The following is a 25029-nucleotide window of genomic DNA, read 5'->3' on the forward strand; positions in this document are numbered from 1 at the left end:
CAAAAGATAGTCCCATTTTACCGAAAAATACTATTTTTTGCAAAATAAGTCAAAATTCATGTTTGTTGTTTTTCATAATAACTAGATCACTTAACCTACCTACATCTAAAAGAATTTTAATTTGAATTTTTTATCATTTTCTTTTATATTTTACAAAGCTAAAAAAAAGCGATCTAGGGGGTGGAGCCAAAAAAACCTCTAGAAAAGCTTTAGTTCCACTTGGTGCTACAAACCAGGACTAAAAGTTCCTTTAATCCCGGTTTGTAGCACCAACCGAGACTAAGACTTTCACACCAGAGGCAGCCTGATACAACTCCTTTAGTCTCGGCTGGTGTCTTCAACTGATACTAAAGATCCCATTTGATCTGGGATTAAAATTGTGTGGGCGTCCTAGTAGTCCCAGATCTAAACACGACCGGAACTAATGCTCTGGACAATTCCGAACAAAAGGATCTCTTTTTCTACTAGTGATAAATGACGCGAGTGTGGCGTTTTGGAGGCCGAGCTACATGTAGCTCTTTATTTCCAGCCACATAAAATTTGTGTTTCAAAGTTTCAAAAAAAATCCGAAACAAAACTCTAGAGGTAGCCAATGATGAATGCTACAATGGTGTAAAATCTCAGTGAAAAAATTTGTATTCTAGGCTACATGAAATTGAAAAATTCTGACAAATTTTATGGTCTTGAGATGTACACTATTATCCTAGAATATGAATTAGTTTGTATTAAGATTTTACACCATTGTAGTATACATTATTATCTATCTGTAGAATTTTGATTCAAATTTTTTTTAAACTTTAAAACGTAAATTCTGAGTCTCTGCAAATAAAGGGCTACATATAGCTCGGTCTCCGTTTAAAGTTTGTAGCACCGGCTATTTTGCATGGCTGGAAACTTGCTCCACCAAGAGTAGTGGCGATCTTTGCCGACCCAATCTGATGACAAATGGCAGTCATTTCCCCCCTCCCACGCTCTCCTCGCGCTACAGTAGTTTTGAGAGGAGTTTCTCTTCCGCCGGGCTGACCCGAGGCCGTTCTCCCCGGCGCCGCCGGTCGAGACGCGCTAAGGGAAGGCGGTGGCCTCCGTAGTGTAAATACTAGGTGTAGGTTTGGCCTCTGTGCCAGTAGCTGGCTTTATGCCGTCTGGAGTTCGCCGGTCGCCTTGGGCCAGATCTGGCGATGGCCGCTGTTCTTCTTCCTCGTCGGAGGGGCGCGGTTGGTGTTCGGCAGCTGCTCCAACAATAAGGTGCCATGTAGTGGAGGCGGTAGTCTAGATCTGAGCCGCCGAATCTCGATCAGGTTAGGGCTGCTGCTAGCCCTCTCTCTTCTCCGGTGGTCGGAGGGGGAAGGGGCAAGAAGCAGCGCCGTCTTCTTCAACGAATCTGCGGCGACAGGTTCTTCTCTCTACCTCAGCAGCGCTGTTGATGTTCCCCTGGCCAGCCGTGGAGGCGAGGTGGGGTTTCTTCGCGGAGCTGCAAGGTACGCCTCTGCTTTGCTCCTGGCCGGCCTCGGTGGCGAGGAGGAGCTGAAGCATGGCGTGCCGCTGTTGGATCGAGGGACAAGACCCTGTCATCTCTGTTGGTGCAGCGGGTGCCTGGTGGTTGCTAGGCTGAGGCGTCTTCTTCCTTGCCATGGTGGTAAGAAGAAAGGCGACGGCGAGCCTCTCCCGGACCGTCTTCATCGACTTCTACCTCAAGGGTGCTATGGAGTCTCTGTGCAAGAACTCCCTCGAGCGAATCACGTGGCACTTTTTTTTTGAAGGGTAAAACAGTGAGGAAAACTCCACTGCAATTTTTATATATTATAAAAAGAGTATACAAGTTATATACATATGAAGACAGCTTCAGCTATCAAAAACCAAAAAAGAGAAAACTATAAAACTACAGAACTAACAGAGCTAAGCCACTTGGGTTTGCAACCATTGTTTGAAGGATTGAACATTTTTTTTTCTTCATTCTGTATGCTAACATGTGAAGCTCTTGAAAAAATAAGAATTTTCAGGATTGGAGAGTTGGTCTTTAATTCTTGAAAATCTTGTTATTCCTGATATTCCATATACCCCAGGCTGCTAAAATGATAATATCTATTGAGAAAGGAAGTCTCAGTTTGTCTCTGATGTCATAAAAAGCTTCATGGACCGAAAGCTTTCCAGCAGCGCCGCGATCTTTGGCCGGACAAGTGGCCCATCTCCAACCTCCAAGATTGAGGTTACTCTGTGCTTGTTTCGTCGGAGCTCGTCGTCTCTCCATCGCCAAGTGGTTCGTCCTCGGAGGAGGAGAAGCGACCGGCGAATCAGCAGTGTCGCCCGAAGTATGCTATCGAGCAACTTGGCCGCGCATCTTGGCGGCAACGTCTTAAGGTCGCCGGCGACTGGTGGTGGTTGCGCCCAGGGACCTAATTGCTTTTTCACTTTTTGTCTCAGGGTGTTGTATGCTAATTTGGAGGGCCTTTCCTCAAATTCTGATTTTTCTGTGCAAAAGATGTTAGAGGACCTCCTTGTAAAACTGTACCCGCCACGTGTGACGTAATGAAATTTCCTGGACCTTCCAGGTCCTTTCCTTGTTCCAAAAAAAAGGAAATCTGATAACAAATTGGCAAGGCAGCTTGGCACCTTTCCGAGACCGAATCCACTGTATCCCAGTTTTGGCAGACTATCTGGAATGAATCCATCTTTGCTTTTGCGCTTATTAGGGCATCTCCAGCGGCCACGCAAATGGACGCTGAGCGACCGTTTGTGTCCGGCGTGACCGGAAATGCGTCTGGCACTACCTCCAGCGGGGCGACGCATAGTGATCGGGCCGTCCGCGGAGACGCAAACCTGGTCTAAATATGCGCCAGGTTTGCGTCTCTACGGACGCTCGGCGGACGCGGAAAGTGTCCGCTCGGTCGTCGCACGGGCCTGCCTGGCTGGGACACAACTGCATCGTCTTCCGCAGCATTACTTGCGAGCGGCGCGCTGCAGCCTTTGCAGGGCCGCGTTAATGGCGCGCCTCAGCTTCCGCGAGCGTGCGCAGCGAGGCGGTGTTGCAGTGGCAGGCCATTGAAGGCGAGATGGCGTCCGAGCCTCTTAAAGGGACGCTGCCGGCGGCCATTTCCCCGAGCAAACTATTTCCACATCCCACGTTATCCACCCCACCGACGCCATGGGGAAGAAATGTTGGCCGTTCCGCAAGACCAAGAACGACCACGAGTCTAGCGGCTCGCGGTCCGGTAAGAAGGCACGGGTCGGCCGGTACGTCCGCGTCGACTTCGCGCGGCAGCTATGGGAGGAAAACCGGCTGGTACCATGGCCGGACGCGAACTTGCCATGAGGTGGCTGGTACCTCAACTCGAGGCGCGTGCCGGTTCCCCCGTGCTGCGCGAGGGGCGAGAGCGGCGGGACGAGGTGCGCCCCCGCCGATCGATCTTGCTGCTGGATCTGCGGAAGGATCCGGCGTACGCGCTGAACTCATACAACTGGATTTCATCTGGGTCGTCGGAGTTCGACGCGCGCCGCGCGCTGGCTACCTCGCCGACGTAGACTACTTCGAGCGCGAGATCGCCGCAGAAGAAGAACAGAACGACCAGGAGGACGAAGACGAGGACGGCGATGAGGACGAGGACGAGGACGAGGACGAGGACGTGACCATGGCACAGTACGACCACGACGACGGCGGGCCGGCGTGGGATCCGGAGACCCAGCCGCCGAACATTTCCGAGGAGGAGGCCATTGCCATGGCACTGGCCACGCGGCGAGCGGGACGAGCTCAACGAGCTCGCTTTGTGGGACGGGCTCGCAATCCGGCCTCCGCGAGTCGGCGCCGCCGCGGGGAGACCGGCGACTCCTCCGGCCACGCCGACGCGTTCCAACGACCGTGCTCCGCCTGCTGCTCCGGCGTGGGATCCTTGGCCACAGCCTCCTGCCCATGCGGCGGTACCTCCTCCGCCGTCGGCGTACGAGCTTCCATAGCCGGCGCCGAAGTTGATTGACCTCGTCAGCGACGACGACCAGTAGGCACCACCTACTTTTAGCACGCCTTTCTGGCTTTTTATGTTTTTTTAAATGTAAATTATGGCTTCATGAATAAATAAAAATGCGTCGTGCCGCTGGAGCCACCCCTCGACGCAAACGGACGTCCGGACGATTTCGATCATTTAGTCCGACGCAAACGAACATGATGCGTAAACGTTTGGACGTCCGAAATGCGTCGCCGCTGGAGATGCCCTTATCCCCGCGTTGGTTCTACAGTAGTAGACGAGTTGGCTTCCCTCGGCAAGGGAAAATCCACCACGTACTAGTAGCTAGTTGGATATGCTCGATACTCTGGGAAAAGCCAAGGGAACGCACGATCCGGACACATGGTCGTCCATCTGCGTCGGTTGTCGCTACCGTAGTGTACTGGTACCCTGCATTTGCATTTGCATTTGCACTTGCGCCTTGCGGACGGACAGGGATCCAGTGCCTTGACGTTCACAAGGCACGCTGTGCCTCGAGGCCCTACATCCACCATCCATTTTCATCCAAGGGCCAGCAACGCTCTAACAGGCCAAGTACATCACTTCTTCCCGCATCCAGCAGAAATCGAGCATGCGTCAAGGGGAAATAGCACGCGCGTTCTCGGGCGGAGCTGTGCCGCTGGCCGGCGCCGACTCCACCACGCGAAGGGGAGGGAGCAAGCTCCAGCCTCGGGCAGTGAAGAAACTGCGCCGGCAAGCTCCGACCAGCTCGTCCGCTCCGACCAACTGTCTTGTAATACTAGTACACGGGTTAAGCTGTCTTGTATAATGGATGTTTCAGATTTTTGCAATTCTTTTTCAGTTGACTTTGCAATTCATTGTATAATGTATGCCTCAGATTTCTGCTAATACATGGATTCAAATCTTCCCTTTTCCAATTCCTTTTCCAGCACTGAAGTTTGTATCTTAAACACTTTCCCGCAGAACTGAATTTGGTGTACATGGATTAAACTCTGCTGCTGCTTGTATGCTGAACTTGAATTTGGTGTTGGTCTGTAACTGAATTTCGTGTTGTCCGTCCGCAAGTTCCTGAAAACTGCAGTGAGAATGGCTTCTGGGATCGTGCGTCTTGGCTGCCAGCTCGAGGAATTTTTGTTGGTCGGAGGGGGCGGAGGGACTACCGGATGGGGGTGGACGGAGCCACGGAGCAGCCGGATGGGGTGTGGCGGAGCAACCAGAGGTGGGCGGAGGCGGCGTCGAGCCGCCGGCTAGGAGGCGGACGGAGAATCCGGAGGAGAGGCCAGCGTGGACCCCCCAGTTTTATGCAGTGCGGCGGCGGGAGCAGCAGAGCTCCGACGGACAACGCCATGGTGCTTTCTTCCTTTTACTGCCAGCCTCGACTTGCAACTTGGGGAAGATGGCACTAAAACGCTGCTGGCCCTTGGATGGAAATGGATGGTGGATGTAGGGCCTCGAGGCACAGCGTGCCTTGTGAACGTCAAGGCACTGGATCCCTGTCCCTTGCGGACGACTCCTGGTCCCCGTGCAAAGTAGGGTGGACCATACGCGCGCGCGCGTAGAGGTCACTCTCGATGACTACTTTGTCGTACGCTTCCACCACGGCATAGCTACCGGTAGCGGTGGCCGTTGCAATCACGTAACGGAACTCCCATCTCAGGGCATCTCCAACGGGGCGACCCATCCCGCGCCCGCGCGTCCGGATGGGTCCAGCTGGACAAAAACCCGGCCCAACGCGGGGACGCACCGCAAAGCGGACGGCCGCGGCGTCCGAACGACTCAAACCCGGCCCAATCTGGGCCGGGTTTGCGTGGCCGCGGATGGCACGCGGCGTCCTCGCGTGTCCGCCCTGTCGGCGTGGCCGGCCCACTCTGTCGGTGCCCTGGTCCTATTAAATGTGGACCGGGGAAGTGGACCTGTCCCTATCCAGGTCCCCACTTTCCACTCCGGCCGCACGCGCGAGCTCGAGCTTCCGCGCCGCCATGGCCCCGAGCGCGAGTTCTCGCCATCCGCCAACGACCACGAGGCCGGCAGCACGGCGCCGGCCGCGCGCCGGCGCCGTTCGCCATGGGGCCGCCGGCGACGCCCAGACGCGACCGGATCTACGTCACCGTAGCGGTGGCACAGATGTTCGGGACGCCGGCGTCCCAATGCCGTGGGGACGTGCACCTCACCACGGCCGGCACCCGAGCCCGGATCGGGTTCCGGTGCCGCCCATCCCGGCGTCGGGCCGCGCCCGCTACGCCGAGATCCGGAGGCGCCGCGCTCGGCCGCCGGCGGACCTCCGGCGAGACCCCGCGTGACGGCGACGCAAGTCCCAACCGGGACTTGTGGTTCGAGTGGAGCACGATGCGCGGCGGCGCACGTGCTTCACATCCGCGACGGCGCGGCCTCGCGCGGCCTGAGCACAGCTGCTAGGCGGGCTGGCCGCGCCCGGCGGCCTCTACATCAACGAGCCCGCGCCCCGGCCCCGCGCCCGGCCGCGCACGCAGCCGCGGCCCCGGGAGGAGGAGAACGACCCGGAGGCCGCAGGCGGCGCTCGCGGCGTCCGCGAGCAGCGGGACCTCGACGAGCTGGCCAAATGGCCGCTCCTCGCCGAGACGCCGCGCACCTCCGCTGGCAGGAGGCGGCCGGGAAGGCCCGAGAGGACGCCCGAGCGGACGCGTGGGCCTTCCTCCAGCCGGCGCGCCGTCGGGAGGAGGCCGCTACGCGTCGGCGCGGCGCTCCGGGAGGAGGAGCGCCGGGCCGCGCGCCCGGCGGAGGAGGAGCCGCCCGGCCACGCGAGCGGAGGAGCAGCTCCGACGGAGTCCGCGCGGAGGGCACGAGCCGCGCAGGCCGGCGAGCCCGCCGAACGCGCACTCCGCCCGGGAAAGGGCGCAGTGGGACCCCCGGCCGGAGTCCCCGGTGCCCTCCGGCGTGTCGAGCCGGAACGGCGCGTCGCCGCCGGGGTGGCGTCGTCGTCATCGACGCCGACGATGACGAGTACTATCGGGGTAGTATCGCCGGCGGCCATCGCGAGCTCGCAAACCCTGGCTAGGGTTTGCTTTTTTAGTTTAAAGCCATATATGGCTTTCTTTTGTGTAAAATTTGCCCAAAATAGGGCTAAGTTTAATGACCAACTAGTTTAAATTTATGTTTTGTTCTTTTCCTTTTTTATTTTCATTTCTGTTTTATTTTATTATCAATGCGCTGCGTCCGCGTTGGGCGCAGCGTGCGACCCAAACGGACACGCGGACGCGGGCCGCTGTCCGGGTGTCCGTTCGGCCACGCAAACGGCCCAAAACGAACGGCCCAGCGCGTCCGTTTGGGTCGCGCGGTTGGAGATGCCCTGAGCTCTCAGCTGCCGGTCACCGAGGTTAGCTAGCTGCGTACCAATTGTCGCTTCGCTGCTTCAGAAATAAATTCACGCTGCACAGACACAATTAAATTAGTACTCCACTATACTTATTTCTGGAAGGAAAAAAGAAAACAGCTCCTGTGATGGTAGGAACGAGACGAGGCGGTCACATGAAATAGCAGCGCGCGCCTTCGCTGCGAAGGAAGCCACGACGAGGCATATGGCGGTAACGATGTCGACGGCATCTTTAAAAAAGGGTAACCGATGTCGACGGAAGCAACGGTGCCCGCTTCGAATATACAAAACCAAAACAGAGAAGGCGTCATCACCATGAACGGGAAGCGCTCCACGTGCATGCACTGCACTGCTAGGTAGGTGGGGATCATCATCCGGAGCCCCATCCGATCTCATCCAAATACTACCATGTGCCAACTCGAGACGGAAGAGACGGAACCGCTGATTCCGAAAAGTACTATTTGACCCGTCAAGTCCACGGCGCTACTGCCTTTGCACCTGGGACTGAGCCCGAGCTACCTGAGGAGTAGCGTTTCTATATATATATATATTTTTCATTCAAAATAACAACTAAAATTATAATATAGATGCAGACCACCTACTTCAAACTAGTACATGTTAGCATTAATTCATCTTTAGAGTGAGGACATCAACATAAGCTGATCATACTTAGAGCACCTAAACAACGTTTATACAGGGAGATTAGGAGATGCACTTACAGTAATGGAGATGAACATTATGCCTACCGAAGTTGGAGCCGAGATAGGCTGTCTGGAGATCCTCCTGATCCCATTAGCCTCTTCCAGCAGCCCTAGTGTATGGTGACACCAGCAAGTCGATGATGCGGAGGTGCAGTAGCGCCGGTACAACCCTCCCGGTTTCCGACGGTGGTAGATGGTCTTCTGATCCCTTTGACCACCCTTTTAGGATCGGTAGTTAGGAGTTAGGTTTTTTCCCTGTGCGTGTCTGTTTCGGTAGGGTCTAACCTCCTCTTTTATATGTGGTGATCAGGGATCATGGACCAAAACCAAACGTTAATATGTGCTCCCGATCAAGGCACACACGTGAAGGGAGAAGACTTCGTCTCCCATGTTTTTCTCACAGTTTGTTAGTCTGTGAGATCAATTCCAACATTCTCCCCCTTGATCGTAAGGTTAACAAACATCGTAAGTCCACTCTTAATAGAAATGACGTACCAAAATAAAGTGTTATAATGATCAATAAATTGTCATCAAACTTCTTTACCTATAGTAAACCATTCTACATCGAAATGGAAAACATAATACTTTATGGGAGTTGGTTTATTCGACGGTCCTTATTACCAGGATCAAAAAGGATTTTAGCAACCCATGCCGGCAACATAATCATAAATATGGGTCACAAGCCTTCGATTAAACGGATCCATAAAACATACAAAGCATATTTATATGCATAATATCAATAGTTTGATCCTGGATTCTATCTTTCACAATACTAAACATATTGTCAATGGTCTTGGCAACACCATTTGACTTGTTGTTACTTGCATAGAAAACTGCGTGTTCATAATGCAGTAAGTGGTTTAGAAGTGTTGTCTACCACTTCAATTTCGGGAATAAAACCTTTTTGACATACAACCTGCGCAATAGTCTCTTAACATGCCACATAATACTTTGCATCATTACTAATGCCATCAATATTAATTTGGAGCTTTTCCACGGTATAGCTCCACATGCGAAGGTGAGGATTTAACATGACGTGGAAACCTTAATATCCACACACCTCGCAAAAACAATGTCTAAATAACCCACGATATCGAGGTTAGTAGACATCTTATTAATAAGCATGTAACCTTTATTGTCTTGCATGTACCGCAAGGCCTCTTGGCGGCTTTTCCAGCGGTCCATTGCTAGACTTATTGTGTCTTTGCCAATTATCCCGATCATAAATAGGGCGTGTTCATAGTTTAAAACACATGTTGCTTCTGACAACTGAACAATAAGGAACCGGCATTATCTGATCAGTTTAAATGGTTCCTTGAACATTTAAATGTTCACCTTTATCGCCCTTAACTTTAGTAGCAGGTGAGACAGAGTACTAATGCATAATATTTTACGTTCATACTCCATCAACGTGTATGTCATCATAATTGAACATATACTCCTTTTGGATTAGACTTATATCTTAGCGAACTTCACTATCAAATTATGAGGCATTACCAAAATCCTTCATATCATAATTAGAAGATTGAAAAACTCTTGGACAACCAATAAGATTCAATCTACATAAAGCAATAAAGCTTACTCCCCCTCGTCTTGAGGTACTCTTGTAACATTCTTTGCTTCATGCTTTCGAGATTTCTCAGAGTCACATTTGTTATTTTGTAGAGCCATATATGGCCTACCATTATTTATCTCATTCAGGGAACTCTATTAAGTTCCATACATTATTAAAGCTCATAATCTTCATCATACACGGCAAATGTCACCAAGATAAATGTTCACACACATTATTTATCACACGAAAATTGTTGAGGCTCAACACCAAGTGTTGCATTAGGGACTACATAACTCTCAACATAACTGATGTGTATGAACAAGGATCTCACGGAAATTGTTCTTAATATTCATGTTCATAAGCTCCAGTTCTCGGTGATAACTTTATATGGAGAACATGGCTCCAAAACTTGATAAAGGTTCATTTCGGTTCTAAACCAGAACACCGTTGGGAAGAAGGTGGAAAAGAACATGATGAAATGTAGGACATGATTATAAACGACGTTGGTCGGAATTACAATCATGAGCCACATGGTACCGATAAACTCGCCACTTTAGTGAAGCAAGACAAATGATCATAAACGACGTTGGTCAGAAATATAATCATAAGCCACATGCTACACCTTAGAATGGCAAACTTGCCATTTTATCATTCATGTGTGTTTCATAATTGTCAAAAGGGAGTAAGTACACAATTAACATGTTTAAAGGAGTTAGCACGCCCTCCAAATAAGACTTCTCGTTGGTTCCATCTTACTCAGAGAACTAACACATTCATCATTTTAGTGTAAGAAAAGTGAATGTCATATCCCATATTAAATGAGACAATTCATCCCCCCCTCGAAATGTGGTATACTTGACCACAATTCGACGAAGTCTCATTATTCAATTCTCTTACATAAAAAAAACCCTAGTCCATTGCTGAAAATGGGTAATATCTTTATGAGCATCATCATAAACATTAAACATTAAGAAAACTTGCAATGATACTAATCAAAACAAGTCCATTTGTTGTTCTAATCCATATCACCGTTGGGCTGAAAAACGGAAGAGAACCTTATCATTCATAAAGAAATGGGACATGACAATAATCAACGTTGGTCAGAATAGTGTCACATACCATATATCATATGGTCATTATTAAAATATCTAATCAAAACTTCTCGTTGGTTCCATTTTAACTAGAGAAACTTAAAATAACATAATGACCAATAAAATGTTTTGCTAAATTAATAGCCAACATTAACATAAAGGATCAATACAATGCAATCCATTGAATTATTAGACACATGGATTCATAACACATCATGACTCATTCTGTCATCAAAACTATGGCAGGACAACCTCAAAAACATTAATCATGCGTGCCAAAGTTATTATTGAATGCCATTTTAGACATTCATGTCAACATTGATAACAAAAATGGTATTTTACTGGGTAAACATTGCAATGAAATTCATAGTGAAAATAACATTAATATTACCCATCAAGATTTCCAAATAGAATTTGGACATTAAATACATCAAGGTTCACCAAATAATTGGTAAACTACAATAGTCAAATAAATGACATTACATGACCATTATAGAAACTATAAGATTAACACATTAAAGTTCTTGAAGTAAAAGCATCGTTCTTCAAGGAATTATCATTATGAGCCTTCTTCACCTTTAGTCAGTGCATGTCAAAAGACATAAAGTGCGCCAACATAATACTTTAGCATAATGACTCAACGTTATTTTGTCGCATAGTAAGGCGCGGAAAACCGAACCATGCGACCATCAACATTTTCTTAAGGTGGCCTAAGCCCATTAGTGATGATCTCGTCATTAAGAAATGTTGATGATTATTAGATCAACATAAATCATTAGTAATGAGCACATCATTAATAAATGTCATGGTAGGCATCATCATAAACTTCCCACTCAAGTCAAATTTCATAACATGATATTCAATACTATGTGAGATAACCATAATATTATGCTAAAAACATAGCATGATATTTAACCAAAAGGAGACATAATCAAAAGAAAAATAAAGCCAAAGAAAACATCACTAAAGCATCACAAAAATGTCTGTATAAGACACACAGAAACATGCCATTCTATTCAGAAAATAATCAGCATGTTTGTGATTATATTTTAGGTAATTAATTTCTGTACAAAACAGTTGCAAGCTCATAAAATTTGATCATGACAAACATCAATTATATGCACTGAAAATAATACAGAATAACATAAAAAAAATTTGGCAGCCTAGAAAAAACTACTGGACTGACGAAAACCTGGGCCGAATCCATTCTCAGATTTATCCCAAAAAGCACTTGTAGCCCATTTACATGCCCTGGTCATTCTGGACGGTTGGATCAAAATCGACGGTCAGGAAACGACCCGATCGTATCAAAATCCATCTTGCCAACCCTAGCCCTCGTTTCGTCCCCACTCCCCGATATTTCCGCCCCAACGACAGAGAAGCGACGGCGGCGGCCGCCGGCCCTCCCCTTTGATCCTTCCCGACGCGGTGGCCGCGCTCGTCGGAGAAGCATGCGCCGGACAAGGTCCTGCGTGCTCCTCCGTCGAGCGTAGCTGCCGGCGTCGATTTCTTTTGGGTGGCGAGGAGGTGGTGTGCTGCGGCGACGACAGCCATTGAGGCGACGACGGCGACCGTTGGCATGGCGGCCAGCAGCGCCTCGTCCATCCCGCGCGTCGCGGTGCGTTCGTGAGGAGCTTCTCCCCGGTGTCCATGGTGATGCGGTCGCTGCGCTCGCCGGAGTAGCGTGCGGAGGACTCAAGTCCAAACGCGCTTCTCCGTCGACCGTGGCTACTGGCATCCCATCCTTAGCAAGCGGACATTTGGGGTACCCGCGCCGGTGCTCGGAGCTTTTGGGGTTGACGGCGACGCGGTGACCCGAGGGCCAAGCGGCGGTCGTCCTTAAGCACAACGACAACGGCGAAAATCCGCGCGTCTACTCCGACAGTAGGTGACGGCGCTGCGCGGTGTGGCTGCCGACCTCACCTTCGTCCATTCCGCGCGTCTTCTCCGACGGGGGATGACGACGTCGCGGCATCCTCGCCCTCGCATAGTGGCGGGCGCTGTGCGGGCCCCGGAGGGTAAAGGCGTTGACGCGGCGCATTAGGTTCGTGCCCTCGATCCCCCTTTCATCTGCAACTTCTTAACTTTGGGGATCCAGGGTTTCACATAATGGGGAAAAACTAAGGTCTAATTTCTGTGACCTTACAAGCAACTTCATCTCCTAATTAAAATTGGACTCTAGGATGATCAGATCAGCTCTGATACCATTGTTAGCATTAATTCATCTTTAGAGTGAGGACATCAACATAAGCTGATCATACTTAGAGCACCTAAACAACGTTTATACAGGGAGATTAGGAGATGCACTTACAGTAATGGAGATGAACATTATGCCTACTCGTTGCAGGTGAAGTTGGAGCCGAGATAGGCTGTCTGGAGATCCTCCTGATCCCATTAGCCTCTTCCAGCAGCCCTAGTGTATGGTGACACCAGCAAGTCGATGATGCGGAGGTGCAGTAGCGCCGGTACAACCCTCCTGGTTTCCGACGGTGGTAGATGGTCTTCTGATCCCTTTGACCACCCTTTTAGGATCGGTAGTTAGGAGTTAGGTTTTTTCCCTGTGCGTGTCTGTTTCGGTAGGGTCTAACCTCCTCTTTTATATGTGGTGATCAGGGATCAGGGACCAAAACCAAACGTTAATATGTGCTCCCGATCAAGGCACACACGTGAAGGGAGAAGACTTCGTCTCCCATGTTTTTCTCATGGTTTGTTAGCCTGTGAGATCAATTCCAACAGTACAAACACTAGTACGGTTTGAAGTCAGACCGTCCCAATTCTTTTTCCACAAGTTAAGAGCACCTCCAGTCGTTAGCGTTCTCCACGGTCAAATCCAGCGTTAAATACCGTTGGATTGGACGAAAATTTAGCGTACGGAGCGCCGAACTTCCAGTCGTCCCATAGCTAGACGTCCGAAGATCGGCGTTTTTAGCTTTATTTTCATAAATAAACTCACAGTTCAGCGAATTTGACAAATTTGGGCCAGTATTTGGATTATTTTTACAAATAAACGTGTTGCCTTGAAGCCTCTATATGTGCTCCACCAGATCATCCTGCAACTGTTGGTGCATTGTGGAGTCACGAATCTTCTGACGCATAGCGATGAATAAAGCCCACGATGTCGGCACCTGGTGATTAGGCTGTGCAAGAGGACTCTGTCTATCATATGGTGCAGCTTGCTCGCTCAGAGGAACTGGATACTTTTGCTCATTCTCAATAATCATGTTGTGTAAGTACACACACAACAGTTCATCACCTCCCACATCTGATCTTTGGACCAAGTCATAGCGGGGAACCGTACTACATCAAATCTCTGATGGAGGACACCAAATGCATGCCCAATGTCCTTTTGGCAACCTTCTTGTTCCTTGATAAACTCCGCCTCCTTCGGGAGGACGGGGCTTGAGATAGTCTTCACAAATGTTGCCCATTTTAGATAGATACCGTCTGCAAGATAGTATCCCTTTTTGTAGTGCCGGCCATTGATCACAAAGTCAACCGGGGGAGCATGACCCTCAACAAGCTTGGAGAAGATCGGCGAGCACTGCAAGATGTTGATGTCGTTGTTGGATTCCTTCATACCAAATAAGGAGTGCCAAATCCAGAGATCATGGGTAGCCACTGCTCAAGTATCAAAGTGCAAACTTTTTTCTGACCCTTGTACATTTCCTGCCAGGCAAACGGACATCTCTTCCATTTCTAATGCATGCAGTCAATGCTTCCAAGCATCTCCGGAAATTCTCGAGCTTCATTAAAAGCGAGGATCCGGGCAGTGTCTTCGACAGTGAGTGATCGCAAGTAGATGTCCCCGAACACTGCTATCACCGCCCTGCAGAACCGGTAGAAACAATCAAGGGAGGTGGACTCCGCCATCCGAAGATAGTCATCGGCAGCATCACCAGGAGCTCCATATGCCAGCATCCGCATAGCCACCGTGCACTTTTGGAGGGCGGAAAACCCTGCCATGCCAGTGCAATCCAACTTGCATCTAAAGTAGGAGTCGCAGTCTCGAAGGGCAAACACAATTTTCAGGAAGTGCTTCCGGCTCATCCTGAAACGACGCCTAAAAATAGCCTCACCGTGCAATGGATTGTCGGTGAAGTAGTCGGCGTAGAGCATGCAGTAGCCCTCCATTCGTTGCCTCGGCTTGCACTTCCGGCGACCTAGTGCCGACCCACCACGTCGACCAATGGCCTTCTCCGCGTACAAGCCGGACAAGCAAGCTAGGGTCAACATGTGCTCCTCGTCTTGGGCGGCGGCTACCATCTCTTCTTCAAAAAGCTCGGCGAACATCTGCTCCTCTTCCTCGTCCGAGTCCATGTCCACCTAGGCAAATGGATGAACATCTGCCGGGCGTGGTCGACGCGAGGCGTGACGTGAGGAGTTTCCCGACGACGGAATATAGGCAGATGGGAGGAGGGACGGTGAAATATAGGCTGGTGGGAGCAGGGACGCGCGGAGTGCAGGCAACCAGCCGGCGGACTAGCGAAGGGTGGTGTCAGCGGCGAGAAGGCTACGAGAGGGGAGGGGATTTGCGAGGAGAAAGTGGCGGGGTTCGTGTGTTCTCTCGCCGACAGAGCGGACCCGTCTCCGCTTTTCTCTCGTCTGGAGTCCCCGAGCGCATCCCGGGAGGCCGGGAATGGCCTTGGCTCTCCAGACGAATTTATGCCCTTTTTCGAGGGAAAATGAGGAACCGGGGGCGCGGCTGGGCCGAATAACTGTCCGGATGAAAAAAGGGTGCCGAGGGCCTCATCGAGGAGACGGCTGGAGGTGCTCTAAGGCATACAGGGAAGGACTTGTCCAAATGGGGACGTGGCATTTTTTCCAATACCAAAATCATGACACATGCGGCCTTGCTTGTCATTTTGCACTTCGACAAGGCACAGGAAAGCCGACAACTTTCCATCGACGAGCTTGACTTTGTGGCGCGGCTAAGAAAGAGGGTTATCATCCTAGCAGTTGTGGAGAGGTCTCAGAAAAAGCAATGTGCTAGAATTTCCAACATTAAAGAGGGCGACGCAAACACAAAATTCTTCCATATGAGGGTTAATGCGCGACGACGGAAAAATCACATCCATCGGATCAAGCACAATCATGGGTGGGTGCTGGATCATAAGGACAAGGAAGAGATCGTCTTCAACCACTTTAGTGCGGCAATCGGAAGGGGCCCGCCTCACAGTAGGGATTTTGATTGGGAAGGCATTACTTTCATGGAGCCAGACTTGGATCACCTTGGGGACCCTTTCACCGAAGAGGAAATAAGGACCGCTATCAATCAATTGCCGGGAGATAAGGTGCCGGGCCCGTATGGCTTCATGGGGGCCTTCTTCAAGAAATGTTGGGACATAGTCAAAACCGGTATCATGAATGTCGTGCATCTTTTCGGGAGCCTTCATGCGGAAAATTTTCATTGGCTAAATTCCGCAAATATTGCTTTGTTGCCAAAGAAGGACGGCGCCGAAGACATCACCGACTTCTGGTCTATTAGCTCGATTCACGCCATCGCCAAGATCATCTCAAAAATGCTTGCCAATAGGCTTGGACCGCTCATGAACGACCTTGTCTCCAACTCCCAAAGCACATTTATCAAGAAAAGAAGCATCCATGATAACTTCCTCTATGTCCAAAACCTTGCCACAAGGTTGCACCGAAGCAAGACCCCCATTCTACTCTTCAAACTCGACATCCGCAAAGCATTTGAATCCGTCTGTTGGGAATATTGTTGTGGATATCTTGCATAAAAGGGGCTTTCCAAGTAGGTTCCGAAACTAGATTGTGATCCTTCTCACTACTGCGACTTTTAGGGTCCTCCTGAATGGGGTGGCCGGCATGCCTATTCACCATGGGAGAGGGTTGCGGCAAGGGGAGCCGTTGTCACCACTTCTTTTCATCCTAGCCATTGACCCTCTCACCCAAATTATGGAAAATGCAACTTTGCATGGCCTACTAAGCAAGATCAGGGGGAGGGGCAATGTGCCCCGGACATCCCTCTATGCGGACGATGCGATGGTTTTTGTTGACCCCCAAAAGGAGGATATTCGGAATCTAGCGGCCGTTCTTGATAGGTTTGGTGAGGTGACCGGATTGTGCACCAATTTTCAAAAAAGTTGCATTTTCCCTATTCGTTATGGTGAGGTGAACCTTGATGACATCCTCCAGGACATTCCGGCCACCTGCGCTTCCTTCCCGCTTCAGTACCTTGGGTTACCACTTTCGGTGCGATGCCTAAAAAGGTTATACTTTCTCCACCTTGAGGACAAGTGTGCCGGGAAATTGCCAACTTCGAATGGGAATCTTGTCACCACGGCCGGGTGCGACGCCTTGGTGAAATCGGTCATTACCTCCCAAGCCACTTACTACCTCACATCGTTAGCCGTTCCGGCAGGAGCTATCAAGTACATCAACATAATTGAGAGGGCATTCCTTTGGTCCGCCAAAGAAACCACTACCGGTGCCAAATGCAAGGTCAATTGGTACTTGTTGTGCCGGCCAAAGAAAGTGGTGGGGGGGGGGGGCCTTGGGGTTTTGCACCTAGGGAAATATGCGACGGCTCTTTGCCTATGTTGGCCTTGGCTACAATGGAAAGACCCAGCTAAAATTTGGGCGGGTCCATCAATCCTTGCAACAAGGAGGATATGGAAATTTTCTACGCAACCACCGAAATCTCCATCGGAAATGGAAAAAAAGACTCCTTTTTGGCATGCCCCATGGCTCGTGGGCAGGAAACTGATCGACATTGCGCCTTTGATCTTTAATATCTCCAAGCGTAAGAACTGGGTGGTTTCCCAAGCTATGCATGAAAACTCTTGGGTGAAAAAAATTGATCTTGAGAAGGATTTTACTATGGACTATTTCAAGCAATTCCTGGAGCTCTGGACACTCTTGTCCAATACACATCACAACAATCTTGTGGAGGATGATATCACGTGGAGGTTAACCCCGAATGGGCAATATTCGGCTAAGTCGGTCTATGAAGTGCAATTTCTTGGTTTGATCAACCTCCAATGTACAACATGGTGTGGAAGGCTTGGGTGACGCCTAAGTCAAAGTTTTTCGCTTGGCTTGCTACACAAAATGGGATTTGAACGGCCGACCCGTTGGCGAAGCGTGGTTGGCCCAATTGCGACCATTGCCCTCTATGCAAGCAATGTGTGGTGTCCGTAGACCATCCTTTCATTCATTGTCGCTTCACCACCCGTCTATGGGGCCTCATCAAGAATTGGCTTAGGGTTATTGACATCGAAACCACGTCTTGGGCCGAGTTCGACATAAAGGAATGGTGGATATCGATGGTTGTGGGCAACCTTCCTAACCGCAAGGCCATGGCGTCGGTCACGTTGTTAGTTGATTGGAAAATATGGGGCAAGCGGAATGCGACGGTCTTCCGCAACAAGCATGCCCCTATCCATGTCATCTTCGAGAGGATTAAAAAAGAGGCTAAGCTTTGGGTTTTAGCGGGCGCAAAACGTTTGGGGGATTTAATGCCGCGAGAGTGATTCTTGTATTTTGATCCTTTGAGGTCTTGTAAAACTATTTGAACTCCTTTTTAATTAACAGATTAGGGCAAAGCTTTTGCCTCTATTTAAAAAAAACACCATCCCCGCCCCTCCATCACTTGAGACAAGCCAAAATTATTGTATTAGAACTTGTTGTAGTAGACTGGCGGAAAGTCCACATGCTAAAACCCCAAAGAATCAAAGTACCTGAGCAACAACCATCACATATGATGACAACCATATATCGAAAGAGACATGCACAAAACCACACGAACAGACATAAAAATCGACTGATCCCAAGAGATCCGTCGGGCACATGACTTCACGCGCCCTTCACCAACGGTACACGCACCAGCCGAACGAGGATAGGACACGGAAGAACTTATTCTAGCTTCATGATGTAGCCGCTGTCTCGCCCTCCCGAAAAGGACACCGAAAACGCGACCAATAAAAAGAATAAAAACTTTCCAAAGACAAGGGGCTGTGCTCTTACGGCTGCATATGCTCCCTCCATCAAAAAATTATATTTGAAAGTGTCAACAAAAATTTACAAAAAATTCTACATTTACATCTCCATAATATATGTGAGTTCGCCAAGTTTCGTGAAAAAATAATATTTTCCATGGTCTATGTAAAAAGGATAAAGTTTATCCTAAAATAGCCTAATTCTTAGCACTGAATTTTGTCTTTTTACATAGGCCACATGACAAGTCGATTTTTCCAAAACGACTCTGCGATCGTTTAGCACGTGAAGATGCATGTGCGGATTTTTTTGTACTTCCATTTTTTTTTGAAATTTCAAAGTATGTGTAAGATGTATTTGAAAATGAAGGGAGCATATGCTCATATGTTCCAAAACACCACTCCATCAAAAAATTATATTTAGAAGTGTCAAATTTTTGTAAATTATATTTTTGAATATCTGACCATTTCTTCTCGTTAAGAGTACTGCACTTACATAAGAAAACATTCGAACACATGAATTGCTATAGGCAAATCATGAAGATTAATCGTGTATGCTGTTTTTTTTAGATCTTTGATGCGTATGCTTATTTTCTAGTAAATTAGGGATGGGCACACACTTGGGTCCCTTCTATCAACTTCTCAAACCGGTCCCCGGCGGTGAGATCGCTGGTGGTGATGGGCGCGTCAGCACCCCTCCCGGTAATTCTTGGACTCTTGCGCTCGCTGCTCTTCCTCCTTCCTTCCCACTTCGGCGTCGATAAAAACACGGGATCCTGGATGCGAAAGCGAATGGCCCGCGCCCACACCCATGCTGCGCACAGATTGCTGTCGAGCTCGCTCCTCGCCATAGCTTGCGATTCGGTTGGTGCCTCGTGCCCTCCCGGCGAGTCTTGGACTCTTGCGCCACCTGCACCCGTCCTGATCTCTGAATCTTGTCGTGTACGTGCGTGATTGCCTCCCCATCCTCTTGCTGCAGGGGGGCAGCCATCAAGATCCAGCATTTGTTTGTGATTTGGACTCGCTGCAACTTGCAAGCCCGCGAGAGGCTTCTCCGGCGGTTTATTGGGAGCGGGCATACGTCCTGTTCGACGTAATGCCCCTCAGCGAAAGGCTTTCGCCCGCGGTGAGCTGTCGGTGCTGAAGGTCATGGTGGATTGAGGGGCCGGCGGCTTGCTTCGTCTCTGAGCTGAGCAGGCATGGGCGGCTCCGAGAGGACCGTTGTGTGGTTCAGGAGGGACCTCAGGATCGACGACAACCCGGCCTTGGCCGCCGCCGCCAGGGACGGCTCCGTGCTCCCTGTCTTCATATGGTGCCCGGCCGAGGAAGGCCGCTTCTACCCCGGCCGCTGCTCCCGGTGGTGGCTCAAGGAGTCGCTTGCCCACCTTGGCAGGTCGCTGGAGGCGCTCGGGTGCCCGCTTGTGCTGATCCGGGCCGAGGAGGGCACCCTTGCCGCGCTTCTGCGGTGCGTTGATTCCGTCGGCGCTACTAGAGTTGTCTATAATCATCTATATGGTACGGTTTCATGCCCATGCTTACTTTTTTGCGGCTACATGCCCATGCTATTTGATAGCATCTCAGTACAGATTCTTCTTTTCAAATGTTTGGCAATCTCAAATGTTTAGCCAGTCACATCACATATGCAATTTTTGGTCCAAACAAGTTTGGAAACAACACAGTCAATATCATTTATTTCGTGTTAAATTGGAAAGGAAGTATATTTCCTCAACCTGTCTGACCGATCTCATTAATATCATGATGTGTAAGGTATTCTCCCCAGAAATGTAGAAACAACTCAAATTTAATACATGTAAAACCATTTGGGAAATAAGAAAATTTCAAAACAAGATACACATCATGTTGCTTTTCAAGTCCGTAAAATTCAGTATGACGAGTTTTTTTTAATATTATCTCTGAACATGGAGTACACAATTTTTAAATATATCAATTAGGCCATTGAATGTACACTGCACACAGATCAAGTTTAGCTGAAGATAAAAGTGTTAGATCAAATGAAGCAAGTGCTGAATGGTTAAACTTATTCTATGGTTTTATCTGACAATTAACACAACTGAGCTCTTGAAAATTACACCTTTTTCGGTGATACTGAACTACGCCCCTGGTAAATCTTACCCTCATGGCGTGAGATCACACAGAGCGATATATTTTCCATTTGACATATAGTACATGAATGCTATGGAAAATAAAATTAGTGTTTTCAGGTTCAAATCCCATCCCTGCCATAGTTGGTATAAACTATGAGTTACCCATTGCTCTATTCTGGTACCAGTCGAATTACTCTAGATTCGTTTTGTCCATTTAGTATGCTATTTTGATCTTATTTATGCTCCTTTCTATGCTCTAGACCCTATTTCACTTGTCCGGGATGACAAAATCAAGAATGAGCTTTTGGGCCTTGGAATTTCTATGCAGAGTTTCAGTGGTGATCTGCTATATGAGCCATGGGAAGTTTACGATGACAATGGGCATGCATTTACAACGTTCAATATGTATTGGGAAAAGTGCATGAGATTACCTATTGAAATATCACCATCGCTTGCACCTTGGAGGTTGGTGCCTGTTCCAGGTAGCTTGTGGCTACTCGCCTAGCATTATCATTTTAAGCTCCTGAGCATTTGCCATTTGCCTGTACGTATGGAGGTCCATTTCATGTGATGTAGCTTCCTTACCAATATTATGGAGTTGGGCCTTTTCTGGCTTCTTAGACTTTGGCTTATAAGCCACGAAAGCACCTTTGGTTTGCGACTGGATATTGGCCAAAAGCCAAAGGTGCTTTCGTGGCTTATAAGCCAAAAGTTAGAAGCCAAAATTAAGCACAACGAAACATAATGGCATGTTAAAAACTTAAAATTAAAGAAAATACAGTATTGAGGTTAAGTTGTTTACTTGAAAGCGTTGCTTTGTTCACATACACATGTTTAGTTATTTGTGATCTGATCTTGTATATTTAATTTATAGTTTGATAAGATGTTGCTGCTTTAATGCTTAACATTTTTCGGTTTCACATTCAGGTATAGAAAACCTTCATAGTAGTTCAGTTGATAACCTAGGTCTTGAATCAAGTAAGGATGAGGAATCAAGCAATGCTTTGCTAAGCAGGGCCTGGTCTCCTGGCTGGCGCAATGCGGAGAAGACGCTTGAGGATTTTGTGTGCCATGGTCTCCTTGATTATTCAAAAGACAGAATGAAGGTTGCAGGGACTACAACCTCGTTACTATCGCCATATTTTCATTATGGTGAGGTGAGTATAAGGAAAGTTTACCAACTTGTCAGAATGCAACAAATCAAGTGGGAAAATGAGGGGAAATCTGAAGGCGGGGAGAGTGTTAACTTGTTCTTGCGGTCAATTGGTCTTCGAGAATATTCACGTTATATGTGTTTCAGCTTCCCGTTTACACATGAAAGGTCGTTGCTGGGGAACTTGAAACACTACCCCTGGCGAGTAGATGAGGATAGGTTCAAGTCCTGGAGACAGGGAATGACAGGATACCCATTAGTAGATGCTGGCATGAGGGAGCTTTGGGCTACTGGCTGGATACATAATCGAATAAGAGTAATAGTTTCAAGCTTTGCTGTTAAATTTCTACTCATTCCATGGACTTGGGGGATGAAGTACTTTTGGGATGTTCTGTTGGATGCTGATATAGAAAGTGATATTCTTGGCTGGCAATACATATCTGGGAGTTTGCCTGATGGCCATGAGCTCGGTCGTCTTGATAATCCAGAGGTATGCATTGTAGCACCACATCATATTTGAGCTATATTGTAATCCTTAAAAAAACGAAAATGAGTCTGTGGACTGAATCCATAATTGAACTTTAGGTGCTTTTGTTCATGTGGTGGTTCATATATGATGAGCTAATCCTGCGTCCCATAAAAATAGAAGATAGCAAGCCAAGAATGTATTATTATGTTGACTGAAAGTTGGTGAAGCTATGGAGTACAGTGTAGGATGGAATTTCATGGCTTTATTTTTTTGCTTAGTATGATTTTATATTCTCAAATTACCTTTAATATATTCTAAAGAACATAGTATTTGTGCTATTACCATCTTGCAGCTGTTTAACCTGTATTGTGATATAGTTCATACTCCCTCCGTCCCAAAATATAAGGGCCCTTAAATTGCACTGGTCAACAACTTATAACTTTTACTATCATTTATACTCATAAAATGTCCACAAATTTGTGTAAATATATATAAAATGAAATAGATTTGCAAGAAGAATGCAACGATGCCATTTATATATTCTGAAACCATATAGTTTTGTATATATTAGTGGTCAAAGTTATGCATCAAAGACCATGCAAAAAAAGCGTGCCTTATATTTTGGGATGGAGGGAGTACTTATTTATATGTGTTTGTTTACCTTACGAGCTATGTCATTGTAGATGCATCTAATTATATGTGCTTGAGCACCAAGTAATTTATCTTTGTTTCATGAGAGATTTATCTATTTGTCCTTCTCTTCCCTTGCACCCAAAACTAGGTACAAGGTCAAAAGTATGATCCGGATGGTGAATATGTGAGAACTTGGATTCCAGAATTAGCTAGAATGCCAGCGGAGTGGATTCATCATCCATGGGATGCACCGAGCTCTATACTAGAAGTTGCTGGAGTTGAACTAGGTTTTAACTATCCTATGCCCATTGTAGAACTAAACACAGCTCGGGAGTGCTTAGATGATGCCATCTCCACAATGTGGCAATTGGATACAGCTGAAAAACTTGCAGAATTTGATGGTGAGGTTGTTGAAGACAACTTGAGCCATATCAAGAGCTTTGATATTCCAAAAGTTATTTTGAAGGAACTTCCTCCAAGTGCTCTGCAGTGCGATCAAAAAGTGCCCACTGCTGATGGCAGGAATCATGAGTTACAGCCTAAGGAACTGAATGGTGCAAATAAACAGACTACTTGTGTTGATGTGATCAAGGATTCAAAGATGGAAGACACGAGTTCCGTAGCAAACTCTCCAATATCAAGGAAAAGATCTGCCAGTGGTAGTGCATTTTATGTCCCATCTTGTTCATCTTCAGTTGAAGTGCACTCGCAGAATCATCATCCTGGTGGTCCTTTCATTGGGTCGTCAAGATACATCTTGCAGAAAGCAGAGAGGAGCTGTGCTGGTAAGGTAAGTTTAGTCATCATACTTGGAAGGCAATTTTGCAGAGGATCATATGAATTTTCCATTTTTTTGGGTATTATATTAGTTAGGGAAACACACCATGATAATACCTTTGTACCTTAAAAATGGCAGTCAGACTCTAGGGAACTAAGGTTCAATTGGTTTCTGAGCACGCAATATCACATACATGCCACCCAAATTTTTATGTCCCTTGGTGCACTGCACAAGGCATGGTGAGACCGTGAGAGCCTGAGAGGTATGTGTGTAAAACTCCACAACCCAGTTTCGAATCCTCTTTGGCTCAGATTTGAGGGCCTATTTCTTCCTGGTTGCTGCCTAGCTCCTTTGTTTAATGCACTGTTTGGAGCACTTGCCGCTTTGGTCTGTGTTAGCCTTAAATCTAAAGACAGCTTGTCTTATCTTACAAGACAGATTATAGGATTTTGCTGCAAGTAGGCAAAAACAGCTTAAGCAAAATTATCTAGGTTGTAGTCATGGGTAGTTAAAAATGCACCTCACACTTTTGCTACTTGCCTACTTCTATATCAATTCTGGACATGGTCTATTTTTCATATGTTCAGTATCATTTGATGCTCCATTTCCGAGTAAAACTGTGCGAGCCTTTGTACTTTTGTAGAGTGAAGTATTGGAGGTCTAAATTATTTAGTAGATATTGCTCAAGGAAAGCCTACTACATCTTTGTTGGGAATTTCTCAAGATATTTTATTATCATCAACCATTAGCACAAAGTTTGATGACAAAGCCATACATCCTATCCTAACAATATGCATGGCCTTTATAGTCTTCTTTAATAGAGCGGTGTTTTGATTCTTCCTGACATCCAAACTAATGCATATTTGCAGGCAGAAGATGACGACAATGCTGATACTGGTACAAGCATGTCAAGACCATCCAAGAGACCTTCGTAGCCATGCCGCTCGGCAATGGTTGTTGTCCTACTGAACAATGGAACTGGAGAAGCGCAACACAAGAGATCTTCCTGTATCCCACTCTGATAAGAAAGTTTTGTGCATTTTTGTTACCTGCCTTCATTTTTTTTTGTATAAGATGTTATGTAATCTATAAGTAGTACAGAGACAGCGGCTTCGTTTCTGGGGTGGGACTGGCGGAGTCATCTACCTTTGTTGCAAAATAGGAGGGAACTGTTTATCCTAAGTTTTAGCTTCTTATTCGTTTTCTGCTTGCTGACTGTTTTGGCGACTTGGATGATCAAATATGTTCACCTGTACTGCGATGTACATAGTGCAATGCGGTGTT

The 25029-nt window shown here is 47.7% G+C and overlaps 1 protein-coding gene across 2 annotated transcripts; it reads left to right on the plus strand.

Annotated features, from left to right (window-relative positions):
* Positions 1-19386: 19386 nt before the first annotated feature.
* Positions 19387-25000, plus strand: LOC124692587 (cryptochrome-1-like). Of its 2 annotated transcripts, none has more exons than XM_047225988.1 (5): positions 19387-20122; positions 20973-21194; positions 21640-22355; positions 23116-23752; positions 24615-25000. In XM_047225988.1, the coding sequence occupies exons 1-5, from the start codon at positions 19807-19809 to the stop codon at positions 24623-24625; spliced, it is 1902 nt and encodes a 633-aa protein (XP_047081944.1). In that variant the 5' UTR covers positions 19387-19806; the 3' UTR covers positions 24626-25000. The 2 variants fall into 2 exon arrangements, with proteins under 2 accessions (XP_047081944.1, XP_047081943.1); XM_047225987.1 differs by having other exon boundaries at positions 19388-20122; positions 23116-23757.
* The last annotated feature ends 29 nt before the right edge of the window (positions 25001-25029 follow it).

The sequence above is a fragment of the Lolium rigidum genome, chromosome 2 (assembly GCF_022539505.1).
Source record: "Lolium rigidum isolate FL_2022 chromosome 2, APGP_CSIRO_Lrig_0.1, whole genome shotgun sequence".
NCBI classification, from domain to species: Eukaryota; Viridiplantae; Streptophyta; class Magnoliopsida; order Poales; family Poaceae; genus Lolium; species Lolium rigidum.

Excerpts from the sequence above, each read along its gene's own strand:
- LOC124692587 (XM_047225987.1), top strand. The coding sequence starts at position 19,807 with ATGGGCGGCTCCGAGAGGACCGTTGTGTGGTTCAGGAGGGACCTCAGG. Across the intron at positions 22,356-23,115 it reads GTCGTCTTGATAATCCAGAG|GTACAAGGTCAAAAGTATGA; the intron begins GTATGCATTGTA and ends ACCCAAAACTAG. Across the intron at positions 23,758-24,614 it reads AGAGGAGCTGTGCTGGTAAG|GCAGAAGATGACGACAATGC; the intron begins GTAAGTTTAGTC and ends GCATATTTGCAG.